This window comes from Dicentrarchus labrax, unplaced genomic scaffold (assembly GCF_905237075.1).
Source record: "Dicentrarchus labrax unplaced genomic scaffold, dlabrax2021, whole genome shotgun sequence".
Lineage (NCBI taxonomy): Eukaryota > Metazoa > Chordata > Actinopteri > Moronidae > Dicentrarchus > Dicentrarchus labrax.
Genome location: NW_026136719.1, coordinates 15,841,732 through 15,856,703, shown reverse-complemented (window position 1 = coordinate 15,856,703; position 14,972 = coordinate 15,841,732). Strand labels below are relative to the sequence as shown.

Here is a 14,972-nt window from a genome sequence, read left to right as displayed (position 1 = left end):
TAATCCTACAGAAATGCTGTTAGATGACTGTGGGGTGAGCAGGTTTCAGTGCTATGATTCCTTACAAATGCTTTCTTGAGATATAGAGTGGAGCAAGTTGTGGGGCCAAGAGGCAAGTGTGCTGCATGTTGAGAATACTGTGCATTACCAATTTCTTTACTTTACTTCCTTGGAGAAAGCCATTTATAATAAATATTCTGGGCATTAGTTGATCATATCTTGAAGAAACACTGGCGAAGACTTGTAATCCTTACAAACGGCATGGGCCAGAAAAAGCCAAGATTCAGTCAAATTGCAGCTTCTTATCTATACAACAATTTAGAAAAGGGGGAAAACAAAAGCAAAGAAGTTGAAAGAGAGGGAAAGATTGCAGGAAAGTATGCAACTCAAGGAACCTGGAAGTAGGAAGAGGGCAAGGAAAAAAATCCAATCAAAACTTCGTGAGGAGCAGATGAGGAGCCAAGATAAACCAGTACTCAGAGCCCCCAAAACTGCAATCTCCCCTTAAGCCGGAGAGTGGCAGCTGGCAGAACAGCTGGTGAATAGGATTAATGTCAGAAGAATGAAATAAAACTCAACATATGTCCGAGCCTGAGGTGTTGGGACTGTGCGTGATTGTGCCCCCGATGGATGCCATGTGTGCATCTGGAAGGAGCTGCTGTGCTGCTCCGCTCTCTACCCCACAAGGTCACTTTTAAGAACTAGGACCATTAAATGCTTGGATAGCAAAATGAACTTTCATTCCCTCTCCTCTTCCTGTCTTTGCTTTACAGGCTCGATTCAGGCAGCAAAGGGAGTCCATTGAGCACAGCTATCAATACAGTGCACCTTACAATTGCTAATTTGATTAAATTAAGCAAGACCAAATAGTACATGTATAAAGAACCGCACAAGGTCAAAAGGAAGTGGATGTTTTATCAAGATAAAACACAATTTATTTCAATCCCATGGGGGTTTTTACACAATTGTTTGTGTTCTAATCATAAAAAGCCTAATAAAGCACAGTGCCTTAAAATATCTCAAGTGCAACATTGGTTCATTTATTTATTTTTTGATAACAATAGAGCAAGAAAGCCAAACAGAAAGGCAGGTAGAGAGAAAAAAAACATAAAGTGATGCATATGTGTGTTTAGTTCACTAGAAAGAAAAACTACTTCTGGAATCTCAGCCGTTGCTGATGAGGGGATCAGCACTTGTAAAGATGCACATTACGAGGAGAAATATGTGGCCTTGATTTCAATTTATAATTTCCATTTGATGTCAGTAATCATTAGGGTCCACATACTGTAATAAATTATAATAATTTCACACAAAAATTAAATTACTGGGTACCTTGCATTGGAGAGATTTTTTTTTGGGTACCCTGCAATTTAACTGTCAGATATAAACTTGCCAGCTAATCAATGCTCGAAAACATTCACATTTATTCATCTATGTTAAATTAATAGATGTGTGAAGAAAACGTGGAGTACTGTGATCATGGCTGTTCAGTGTGATTTAGTAAATTAATGGGTGTCTGACTCTACAAGGACAAAAAGAGACTAATAGGATCCACATGAATGCATTACAATTTGCAGTGAAGCCAAGTGTCTGGTATAGACATTGAAACTTTATTTCATCATAAACGCTGGACGCCACCGATGCGCTTCAGAGATTGAACCATAAGATGAGATATTAAAAAATCACAAATTACGAGAATAAGCTGGGCAACATACTGTACTTTTGGTAATGCAGCATACTTTAAATGTGTTGAATTTTGCTAAAGTGCATGTGTGAATACCCTCAAACTGTATATTATAAATTTCCGTTCAATTAAATGACAGATTTTGAGAGGAAAAAAGAAAACTAAACTCACAGTGAGGGTATTATTAATTTCAACTTCTGCAGTTTCGCTTTCTCATTCTCAAATAGTAATTAAAGTCGTTTATTGAATCTCCAGCCAACTTTGTTTACTAAGATGCCAGAGTTCAGGATCCACATGCACTGCTTAGTGGACTGGAAGACCAAAGGCCACTATTTTTAGATTGTGTCATTCGTTCTCTGAGGGGAAAAAAAAGGAGATGCATGCACACAACAAAAAACTAAAATTAGTAGACATCTCTTTGTGGTCTTTTGTTACACTGTGTCATCAAACTAGAACTAACATTTTACCAACTTGTTTAACACAATTACTGACCAATGAAATTAATTAGAAAGTTAAAAAATTCTGATTTCTTTGCCACTGGATGAAGAAATGATGCAGTAGCTATAGCACTTCTAAAGGTTAAGCATTCCAACTCGTACATGGTCCCCATTCATTTGCCCACTGCTACATGCCTCAATGTGTTGTTCAAGTTGGTACAGCAACAATAGAAGCTGTTTTTTTCCTTTCAATTGGCCCATTCCCTTTCTGTTGTATACAGAGCCATATGGACTGAGACCTGCTGGGCAAGGATTGAGAAATTTGCTTCTCATGAGTGACTGAGCTCGTTGGTCCAACTCACAACAGGAAAGCTAACAACAGGCTTACAGTATGGGCTTTGTCGAGCAAAGTGCCACCCACCCAGGAAAAAAATTACAAAGAAGAAGGAAAGAGGAAGATGAGGTGTGAAGTAAAGGAAATAACATAATTGTATAGAGTCTAATGACCAAATTTCCTTTTTTCCAATATTATGATAATTGGCTCAATAGCAAAAAGGTCGCTCCAACAAATCATTAATCTCAATTTCAAATAATAATGTCAACTTATCGATTGAACTACCGTGATGTGCAATTGACGATGTGGTCTTAAAACATATTAACCATCCGACCGGTGCAGACTTAAAAAATTATTCTGGAGGTGCTTCCAAAGAGAGATGACGTTTGTCAAATAATTATAATCATTGGCACTGAGGCTTTGCAGTGCAATAAAACACATTTCTATTCGTTTCTTCTGACATCCTCATCTCATCTCCTGGTGCATGTAATGTTATTGAACAAGGAGAAAGAAAAAGCATTGAGTGGGAGGAAACATCTGTTTCATCACTGTTAATTAAACAGTCTCTTTGTTCAAGACGCAACCATCAAAGTTTGGTGTAAGACATTGATGCTTGCTGTTTGGGGAAAAACAATGCAAATATGTTAATAGGCTGCATGTTCACTAGTTGTCATGTTTGCTTGTGTCAAGGCGGATCTCCTAGCTGGATGGCTGACGTACGTCTGACTTACAGAACAAGCCCGCTATGTGCTCTGAAATCATTAGCAGGCCACAGAGACTGTCTGTGCCCAGGGTGTGAGTTACACTCACACTATTTTGATCCTTGGTCAGATGACACCGGCTCTTTTGTCAAGTTATGTGTGGAGAATGCTTGGGAGCTGAATGCCACAGCTAGGACAGTGATACTGAGCTGGCACACAAATCTCCCAGTGTAACCCTACTGCAGGCATTCACACACACTCACACACACACACACACACACACACACACACACACACACACACACACACACACACACACACACACACACACACACAGCAGGACACATGTGTCTTCCCTCTGCACCCCATCCCATTGTGGAATAGCCCCTGTTCTCTCCATTTATGACTGCCTCGGCCCCTCCCCCTACATCATCCTGACTACATGAAGTTTCTCTGTGTATGTTCCACTTCATGTTCCTTTTAGCTGCATTTCCCAATTCTTGGCTTCACGGCCCAATGACAGATATAGTATCATTAATGGCTTCTGCCTTCTTATGTGTCAGTGTTTCACCATCTCTGTGCCCCTCCAAATACTGCGGTGTCACATTAAACAGTCAGACCATTACAAACTGCTGCTGATTTAATCACCCAATCACCCACGTACAGCACTGGGGCTATTGTTTTTTTTCAAACAGCAAATATAAATATTTCTCCTGAATTGCTACTGCACAAGTAGTGATGTCAGTGATGACTATACCTACAAGCAGTGAGTGGGTGTGTGAGTATGTAAAGACAAACAAGCCTCTGTGCAACCCTGGCTGTAATTTGTCTCTCTGAGACACCCGTTTCCTCCTATCAAGGGGTTCCTGTGCAGCCAGTAAGCCAGGATCACAATGGGAGTTTTGTGCTGCATGGGTGCAGGGGGACACACTCAACAGCTGAAACCCGGGAAGATGGCCCCTGGAATGCTCCGCAGCAGTTGCTACTGTTGACTAATCGGAATATGAGAACTGGGGAAGGTGATCTTGAATGCAAAGAATGGCACATTGAAGAAGCAGCTGCTTGTTTTGTCATCTGAATGACCAAGGCAGCAGAAAGGGTTCCCGTTTTGAAAGGGGCAACAAAATCTATATCTTAGCTTGTGTAAAGTGAAACCTGTGTCGGTCCCCCGTCATCCTGTGGGGACGTGCCAGTGTTATGTGAGGGCTGTGTTTTGGAACAGATAGTAAATACATAATTCAGCAGTGGACCAGGCACTCTGTGCTCCCTATTCCCCTCATACAGCCACTCCATTTAGCCCTGGGCTCTGATCTCAGCCTGGCATAGGAGCAACTTTGTCACTGGAGACTAAGATGGGGTAGGAGACAAAAATGAGGGAGGAGGGAAAATGTTGATCTGGATCAGGTAACGGTGACAAGATGGTAGCCACAACATGAAAAAGGGGAGAAAAAAAGAAAGGAAGATGCAAAGAAAAAACTGGACAAGATGGAAGAGGATGGGAAAGTGAGATTAGGGAGGAGTGAGGGGCAGGGTATCTTTTTTGTGAAAGTTCACATGTCAGGCTGGCAGGCTGCCCGCGGCATACAGCCGAAAAATCTATTTAACGTCTGCTTCACAGGGTGACAAGAGGGTTGATTGGCAGAGAGCAGAGAGCCGCTTTTGATCATGTGTCCTAACAAGCGATTCCAGCTCATGTCTCTTCAGCCTGAACAGATCTACATTACCTATTCAAACAAAAGTGACAGACCAGAGCACTGCTCCGCTGGGCTGGTGCACCACGCCACAGGCCAAGAGAGAACACACACACACACACACACACACACACACACACACACACACACACACACACACACACACACACACACACACACACACACACACACACACACAGGAAGGCTCCCACTGACACATACAGTATATGCAAGCATGCACGCACACACACAAAACTATATTGGCTATTTGATCAAATAGATTACTTGCATCAAGATAAGTAGCCTGCTGAAATCGTGTTGACAGAATAAAGAACAGATTATTAAAGGAGGTGGGAACATGGCGCACAGCAGAGATTCTGGTGCTTGACTGATGTTTGGCCTGTGTGTGTCCTGCCAGGAGGGTCCCGGCCTCACTCCTCTAGGATGCTGCACTCAGAGGCAGCGAGCGTAGAGCTATGTGTGAAGAATGCCTCAAAATCGGCAACCAAGGCAACTGGATTTCCAGCCCTCATTGCATATGCATAGAGTCAGAGGCTCATGCTCAGATCATTATAACAAAGATTCCTATTAATTAGGTGGGATAAAGCAGAACCAGATGACATGGCAGCTGGGATGAGAGGAGAGGGGAGAAGGGATAGAACTAAAAGAGGAGGGGAGAAAGTGCATCAGTCTGTTTGGGGGGAGGGAAGTAATGTATAATACAGACTTAATTATAGATAATATACCTGTAGTAATATACCTTTAGAAAACCTTTTTAAAATCTTTTTTAATGCTACATTTGAACTAAATACATTTCCAAAAGATAAATCTGCTGCTGCTGTTAAGCACCTGCAGCTCCAGTGAGCCTCTGTTTTGGAGTCAGCAGGGGTTGTGACACTGACAGGGGACAGTGTTACAACAGAGTCAAGAGTTCATCAGTGCTAATCAGACCACAGGCTTAGAGCTGATCCTATTCTCTTCCAAAGCTTTCACCCATCCCTGAATCTCATTACATGGCCTGTTGTAATAGAGGATAATGACCTGAGGCTACACACACAATGCTCATCACTCCCCCACACTCAACCTACTGCACAGTCATTATACAGTGATAATACACAACCTCGCCAGGGGGATTACACTTATAAATAGAGGAGAGGTGATAAAGGCAGAGGGAGAGGAAGAAAGGTCTAAGTGATAACACGGGAACACATACAGTAAACACATGTAACCCCATGCCCTAACACAGTTAGTTCACAATGGCACACCATGTTGTGCTGTTTTTTTGTCACAAGCAATGGCTTGGTTACCTGCTGCTGTAATAGGGGAATCTTTTCTCAGTAGCCATTAAATATCCTTCTACCTGAGATTAAAAAGGGGTCACAGTTTGGCTGAATGGTGGTATGGCTCCCTTTTGCTAAGCTAATTAGCCATGACTCTGTCAAAGGGCTCCAGGTGTTGAGTATTCTGCTTGAGCACCTACTGTATCCACTCTGACTGGTCTGAAAGACTCTTTCTGTGTTATTTTCTCTACTTTCTTAATTTATTTTACTGTCTGTGTGTCTGCCTGCCTGTTTCTCAAATGAGAAAAATGGTTATTGATATTTATAGATTATAGCTGTAGATTATATGTTAAAAGTGTCCACTGTCAGTTTAACAGCTGTGTCAAATGTCCTTACACCACACCTGTTCACTAGCATGATGGCCCTGGATCACACGCAGCACTGTTTTCTCAACTGCATCCAGGGAACTGAGCCATACTGTGATTCTGTATACCATAGCTATTGTAGTCAACGATGGTGAAATGGTGGAAAAAGGTTGACTTAACTATCATTTTTACTGAACATGGCTCGACTGAAACAATTTTACAAATTGCGTATTACCATATTACTAAACATATTAACATATGCTGTCTAGTTCTCTATTTTGTTTATTTTTTTGTTTGTCATCTATATGCCTCTGACTTAGACAGTTTCTTTACTCCTTGTCTGTTTCAACAAACCACTCAATAACACGAAGATGACAAAAGATACATAAATGCATCCCATTCAGTGCTGGTTTTACTGGCAAGGACTCAACACGCAGATTCAGTCCAGGAAAATCCCTAAAAGCTAAGGCAGGAAGCTTAAACCCAATTACGCGTCCTTGTCTTGGGGACGATCATAAAGACTGAACACAAGTATTTCTGTGTTGACTTGCACAGTATTGATTCATACTTTAGTGCATTATATAAAACTGTTCTAATTGCATGTGAATCAAATCAAGGTCACCTTGGATTTTTATAATGGTGGGTATTTTTCTTTTTCCCCTAATACTTTATACTGACATTTTTAACTCTTGACAAGTGCTGTCTGGAGACCTATCCATAAATAATGCATTTACAATACCTAGTAAATAAACATGGGGCACAATCGTTAGCCCTGCTGGCAACTGGGCCTAATAGAGCTTTTACAGCAAAGGTGACTATTCAGCTAAATGCGGTGCTTGCTGCTGGGAGGACATTTTCATTCATTAGCACAGTCACAAGCACTTAAAGCACTTTAAGGACCAGAAATGGAGAGGAAGGGTGGAAAGATAGAGAGGGTGAAAGGGTAAAAATATATAGAGATGGAAGAATGGAGATAATATTACCTCCATTGTTATATTTATAAGACATCATGGTCAATGAAGGGAACTAGCCAATAATTGGCTTTTTGAATGGAGACATACAGTGTAAGTAAAACAAGCCAACATATTACTATTTTTAATTGATTCGCTAAGGTTTTGTCTAACCTGCTTATTCCTACTTAAAGGTCAGCAAAATTACCTTTTTTTCCACATTGAGGCCTAACCATTATTATTATTATTTTTTTTTTTTTTTTTACTGAAAAAGTGAAACATCAGGCTTTGATTATTGTAGCACCACTATAATATAATGGAGGTGATTGGAATTTCATCTTTGGTACTCACAGAATAAAAAAATCATAAATTAAAAAGTTAATAAATGGCTAATAGAGACAGATGGTCAACAATATTTGGATACCAATGTCTGGGAAGCTTTCCAACCCAAAGCCTCCACCAATGTTAACATCACTTTAAGTGGGATTTCACGTTCCATATATATGAGCAATGTACTGTGTAAAAATTGTACCACAGACCATTTGTTTTCCCTCTACACTTGAGGTCACTGCGTTTATCCTCAGTCCATCAGGACAATGAACTATGTTGACCAGACGAGGAAGCCCAGAGAAGAATGGTAGCAGATGGTGAATAGTCTCTCAGGACCTCGGTGATCCCAACCAGGCAGACACCAAAGCAGCAGAATTAGACACAAGCAGTTGTCATGCTCGGATAAGCGATATATTTAGCTCATCTGTTGCTTATGCCATATTAGCAACACCATTAAGACAACAAATGGCTTCTCTGACCATCTTGTATGTTCTTTAATGGGTTAATCCTGTCCTTTTCAAATTCCAATGATCTCTTTCTCGACAAACAAAGACATAAGATTATGATTTCTCAAAGGTTTTCACAAGGTTTTCCTTTGGCAGTTCTTCTCCCTCCATTTTACAGTAATCACTGATCATCACCGCTGAAGCTTCCTCAAGTGCTCTCAAGAACAGAGTATCTCTCAGTTCCTGCAGCTTGGAGACAGCATACTGAACTTTGTGAGGCTCTTGTCTTCTGCTGTGTTCCCTGCTCAGAAACTAATTTCCTCCAACAAGGGAGTTTATTTAGGTGGTGATGATACACAGAGCATGAGGCAGACCAAGTCTCTATTATTAACAGGAGATTAAAACAGCTGTATGACACTCTAAAGCACCCTCTCCTCCCTGCGCTAACATACGGCCCTGGATTACAAGCTGCACTTGACCATTTAAATTACTGCAACAACCAGCCTTCACCAGCTGGGGCTCATTACCATAACGCCCGCCGTAGCCACAGTTCACACTGACAATCTTGCCCTGAAAATCAACTCTGCAAAAAACAAGACACATATAAAATATATTCTTACCTCAGGGTAAAACAAAGAACTAGTAACAGAACTGCTTCACTGACACATTCCAAAATATGTCCTGTAAGGTGCAGTGGGACAACCTTCTCTTGTATCCTGGGATCTACAACATGTCAAGAAGACTAGTAGCAAGAATATAATTCCTAATATTCATGTCTGGTGTGGAATAAAACTAGAGCATTTAAAGGATACCTCCATAAACCCAGGGAAAACTTGAACTCATCACAGAGAGAAATGTATCTACTGTATTGCAGTGTTATGAGTATTAATTGTGATATTCATAAGAGGCTTGGATTTTTTTTAATACAATTTTTTGCTAAATTGCCAAAACCACTGGTAATTAATTGATATAAAAGGTATCGATTACAGTAAGTACAATTAAACATCACATGTCGACAAAAGTCTTAATTAGCATAAAGGGTGAAAAATGCTGGCGTGCTTAGGGGGACCATTTGTTCTGTGTGTTTAACGTTTCAAATACATCTTGACCTCTGTTGGTCATTTCGATCCATTTCAATAATCCAAACTTTTCAGCTTTCTAAATGATCTCAAAATTATAGGTGTTCAGATGAATAAGGACTGATTGTTCTGTCTTTCATTATCTAAACGACACCACAAATAATCAGTCCCCATATCTGTATGTGGCTAAATGATTATCTGGTGAGAGGCCTGTGATGCTCTGATACAAAGATCACCAAACGAACACTTAAAAAAGAAGTGGCAAATTATTTTTAGGCTAACAGAGGTCTAATTTATTCGTCTGATGAAGTGCTTAAGCTAAGAGCTCCCCAGACACTAAATGAGACACATGCATTCCCAAGGGGGTTTAACATTTGATTGGATGTAGTTATATTACTACAGCCCTAATTAAGAAGGGGGATGTGTTTCAGCAGCTCTTTCAAATATTTGTTTTTCCGCCATACTCTTGATAGACTGCAGGCTGTGGGAGGGAGAGCCGAGCCGGGTGAAACGGGGTGCAGATATGACATAGACCTAACAGTCTTATCACAGAAAAGGATTTTTTCTCTCTGCATGTTATTGTAGGAAAATAAAAAATCTTCATGGTGTGTTGAATAAGATGAATTAATTAGGCAACAGGTAAAACCTGTGTGAAGGGCTTGGATTGTTTGTGGATAGCATGCTTTGATGAATACCTGCGCTGAGTGAAAAGTGTTCTGTGTAGAAAAATAAAAAGAGGTAATGTTCCTGGCATCAGGTCAGCACTATGAGTTTTATAGTCAAAGAGTTTGCCTTGGCACGGACGAAGACCACACTTATGCTGAGGTGCACTGCCACACAGTCTTTGTCACATTGGAAGAGATTCAGAACAAACTGGAAACACAGTAACGTCAGTATTCCCAGCTTGTGTGTGCCTGCATGAGTGTATGAGACAGAAAGATACAAGAGAAAAGAGGCGGATAGTCGGAAAGCCAGAAACATATAAAATGAAAAAGGGAAAAATTGGGGAAGATCAGGCCCACTTAGGAGGAAAAAAGGTAGTCCTACACCCACACCCCAAGCACATACACACACACACACACACACACACACACACACACACACACACACACACACACACACACACACAGAGGGAGTCATACCGTCTTGCTCTGTCTTTGTCATCTCCTCCAGCTTCTTTTGCTTCAGCGTGTCCACTACGTCTGCCAGGCTTCCTTTGCGGCGCTCTGGAGTTCCAAATGCTGATCCACTCAGCAGGTCACTTCGCTCCCGGGCCCCCTCCTCCGGCTTGTGTGGGGAAGTGGAATTGTTCCGGAAGGAGTACAGGGAACATACTTTATTGCTGTCAGATTCCTGTAAGACAAACAAAAGTTGGGAGGGGTGGTAACAAGGGATGGGATTTGTATATATGATATATATATATTGTATATTTGTATATGTGATGAGTGTGTTACTCTGTTCTGTCAGGGCTCCATTGAGCTTTTGACAGTTTTTCATGCAAATACAGTGATTGCTAGGTTTCTGCAGCTCAGGGGCGATTTGGCCATATCAATTGGCTCCTCTCTGGCTTTCATGCAGAAGCTTCTGTATCTTCAACAGAGCTAGCTGCGCTGGTAAATGAGACATGACAAGTGAAAAAATTAGATGAAATGATTAGGTACACTTTCATAGGGCATATCCATAATGTGCTCAGGCTTTACTTTTCATCCGCGGAGACTACACAGAGAAACCTCCCAACTGTAATTTCTCAAATTGCTTTTGAGTGTGCATTTGTGTTAGGGTGACTGCTGTGTAATTTGTTCATTTTCTAGTGGAGACCTATTCTCAGCTGAGTGCCTTGAGCCATCGTAAATCTGTGTCCTGTCTCAAGCTGTTGTTGTTTTTCAGTCCCACCTGTGTATGGTTTAGTATTTAACTAAGGGTCCTGTCTCTGGCTGACTTGCTGAGTGCTCCCTGTGCACAAACAGAGACATGAAGGAAATGGGGAGAAGAATGGGAGAGAGCTTGGAGGGAGAGAGAGGGAGAGAATACTCTGCACATGGGAGTGTATAGTCAGCACACAGACCATGGCTGTGGGTTGCGTCTGACAGAAGGTGGTGTTAATTATGGTTTGTGGAGTCTGAGAAAGCAGAAGGTAGCTAAGCAGCCAGGAGTTTGCAGTCTTTAACGGGGGAACACTTAGCTCTGATTTAAACTTTGGCCCTCCATAGTAAAGAGAATTAAACATGACACACATTCATATCCAACACAGTGCACGCCTATCAGGGAAAAGTGAGCTTTAATAAACAGCAGTGTGATAACAGAGGTGCAATACAGCAGGGTTAAATGATAGAACCGTGTCTGGAGCCACTGACAATCCTAAATGAAAAGTCAGGAATGCGGTAAACTGGGCAGGAATGTTGACAGTGCCAAATTCTCATCCCTGTGTTGCATGTCGAGCTCCAGGCGGAGTTGCAGTGGTGTGTAGGGTGATCTGGTACCAAGGGCCAGGGTGGCACGACCTACCGGCCGACTCTGCACCTCCCAGCCCTGTGTTGGATGATTATGCAGTGTGGCAGAGACAGTAGAGAGTGCTTGAGGGGAGTGGAGCAGTGCTGGGTTAATCAGCTGGCACAGGTTCAGGGCACAGCCCACACAGACGCATGGCACAGCAGTGGAGTCAGGTAATCAGCAAAGGCAACACTCTCATTCCTTTCGCCTTATGCCTTTTTTCTTCTCTCTATCTTTCCTCTATCGTCCTCCATTTTACCTTTCCTCTCTTTTCTATTTCTAAGTAACTTCTAAATATAATAAGTCCAAAAACATTTCTTTACACTTATAACACAAGATGAAGCCTAAAAGATGTATATATATATATATATATAATGTAAAAAAACATTCATCCTTTTGACATTTAGAAGAGCTGTCATCCATCCAGCCATAATGAGATGGATTCAAATCAAATGAAAAAATATGTTTTCAGACGTGTATAACCCTTTAATCTTTCTTGATGTTACTTTGTGGGCTGTTAGCCTCGTTAACCTCAGTAAAAGATTATATTTTGACCTATATTTTCTATAATGCTATTCAATCAATCACATCACTTTTCTCAAAAGATTCATATTGTAAATTAAAACAGCCTCTGCAGAGGATACTATTGTTCTTTCTCGTAAGATGTTACAGTGCAATGTGCACACTATCAAAAACAAAATAAAAATATTTAATAATTATAATAATAATAATATTAAAAATTTAATATAATTGCAAATATAGTCCCTTCTGATACTTTTTAAGATTTTTAAGATTTACTTGTTTTTTCATTTTTTGGTATAAAATATTGCATAATTTAGGACTTTTTGTCATTAACATTTTCTTGCCATTTCCCGCTGTTTAAACACTATTTTACAGAGGTGCTATATAATTATTGTTTAGTAGTATTATTGTATTTATAATATTTTTTAAAGTATTGGTTTTAGGTATTTATAAACTTCATTGAGGTGTTTTTAGCTCCACATCATAAAACTTGCTAAAATCATGTTACAGAAATCCCATAATGTACCACAGATGAAGACAACACCTGAGCGATCCTTTGCCTGTCAATTACCTACACTGTCAGCATGCACACCCCAGCATCATGAGGAGCAGTCTGCTACTGTGGTTATTCATGTATCTGTTTGGGGGTGTGTGTGTGTGCGCGCGCGTGTGTTTGTGTGTGTGTTGTGCTGCAGTGCTGAGTTGTTGAAGGTCTCAGTGGCCAACTGCAGAGCTACTTCAGGGGCCCTCTGGGTCTCTTTACCACAGACCCGTCTGTCACAGACAACCACCTGCCTCCCATGTCTATAGCCCACAAGTGCCTGTGCTCTTCTTCGCTCCGCTCACATCAAAGTAGCTCCGCACTTAGAATGTACAGTGTTTGGGGTCTGGCTGCATATGAGCTTATACACAGCAACACACGTGCACTAAGGACATGGCATGTTTCTTTAATAACAACAAGAATTCAAGCTATAGGAAGCAGATAAGGCTACATTCCCTTCCATCGGTCATGATGCAATTTTATGTGGCATTCACATTATTCAAGGGAGAGTTAGGGGTCCTGGCTATTTAACAATAGCTGATGGTTTAGTGTTTGGCAGAGCTGCCTATCTGAAGACCCCAGAATCCCAGAGGTTTCACAGCATTAGCGAATCATGGGACTGGGGCTAACTTGAATACCCAAGAAAGGACAGTGAGACACTAGTGCATAATCATAGGTTTACTTTGATTGGAAGGCCTTCACTGAATCTTCTGAATTACTTCAGTCTGTTCGGGCATATGGAAGTGTAATTCAACAACTGATTATGTAGCTTGTTATATGACTGCAACTAGCAATTACATTTTTTGCATGTATGTAGTATGTTGACTTGTCTCACCATGCGCTGTTGGGCTGACACCAGGCTGTCCCAATCACTCTCTGGTGGTACACTGCTGAGTGGCTGCATTTCATCGGGATGGGCTTTTCCATGGAGGAGACTGTGCAGGGGCAACTGTGGTGTGCCATGGGCCTCAGCACTCTCCTCTTTCTCCCAAGACAAGTGCTCCTGACTCATAGCATCATCCCCATCAACCACAGAGGCAAAAGGAGATGTGGCTTGCTTGGAAGACATGACTCTGCTGTGGAGCAAGAAAAGAAGAGGAAAAGTGAGTCAGTAAAAATAAATTGTATCTTATAAGGATCATACAAGAATACAAGAAAAGCAACACTGTTTCCTTGAGTATTTCATGGATGACTGGCAGTTACAAGTGATTGTGCATGACTGTAACTGGGGTTATAAGTAGTGCTCCTGAGCAGATAATGCTGAGTGGACTGAATGCTCCACCTGACTGTCGCCTGTAGCTGCTCTGAGCTGTGGAGTTTGCAGCAGGCCGTGGGGTCCCTAATCCTTTGTTTAATGCAGATGGATGGCTTGATCTAGGGCTGGAACAGTGCCTGCTTGGGTCCTGGCCCAAACCCCAAGACTGTTACTCAGGCAGTAGCCAGGCAGTGGAACTACCACCCAGATAAAAAGTACAATTCCTCATAAATAATAATAAATAAGTTAACTCCTGGTACACAGGTACACATGTAAACAAGGTTGCTTTTTCCTGTGATAATATATATATATTTTTCTATTTCTAAACTACCTGAGCAATCTCCTGTATCTTGGATGTGATTCGATTTGGTTTTGCCCTTCAAGCATCTTATAATTTTTTCTTGCATGAGTCGATTTCACTCCGTAGCAATAAAATACAAACAAAAACCACCCGGCACAAACCATCATCTTTTGTTTCCAATTAGGAAATTATGAACATTTTGGTTTGACAATGTACCCTCGGGCCAATAAATCCTACATAAGCAGCTTTAAAATAAAAAGATACCAGTGGAAGACTTAATTCACAAATCTGTCACATGCTTTCATGAATATTACAGTGAAGAGTGTACTTGACATATCAGGTGCAAAGGAAACTCATGTTAATTCTAATTTCATTTTTTCCCTTTTACAACCCTACTCTTTTTGGTGCAGAATTTATACAACCAATTCCGCTTTTCTCACAATTAATGAGGCCGCTCTCATGCTGTGTGCTACAATGAATGAAATTAAACTCTGTGCCAGCAAATCTAATTATGCATTTGGTATTAAATTAAAAAGGGGATAATATGGCCTTCCTACTGATGTGAA

General features: G+C 41.0%; 1 protein-coding gene across 9 annotated transcripts in view; it reads right to left on the bottom strand.

The window, feature by feature from the left end:
* Positions 1 to 14,972, bottom strand: part of sox6 (SRY-box transcription factor 6) — a 136,741-nt gene that overhangs the window by 74,303 nt on the left and 47,466 nt on the right. For all 9 annotated transcript variants that reach the window (XM_051379514.1, XM_051379520.1, XM_051379512.1 and 6 more), the window contains 2 exons: positions 13,686 to 13,926; positions 10,440 to 10,650 (listed from right to left, as the gene is read on the bottom strand). In XM_051379514.1, the coding sequence (XP_051235474.1) occupies positions 10,440 to 10,650; positions 13,686 to 13,926 (452 nt within the window). The remainder of the gene's footprint in view (positions 1 to 10,439; positions 10,651 to 13,685; positions 13,927 to 14,972) is intronic.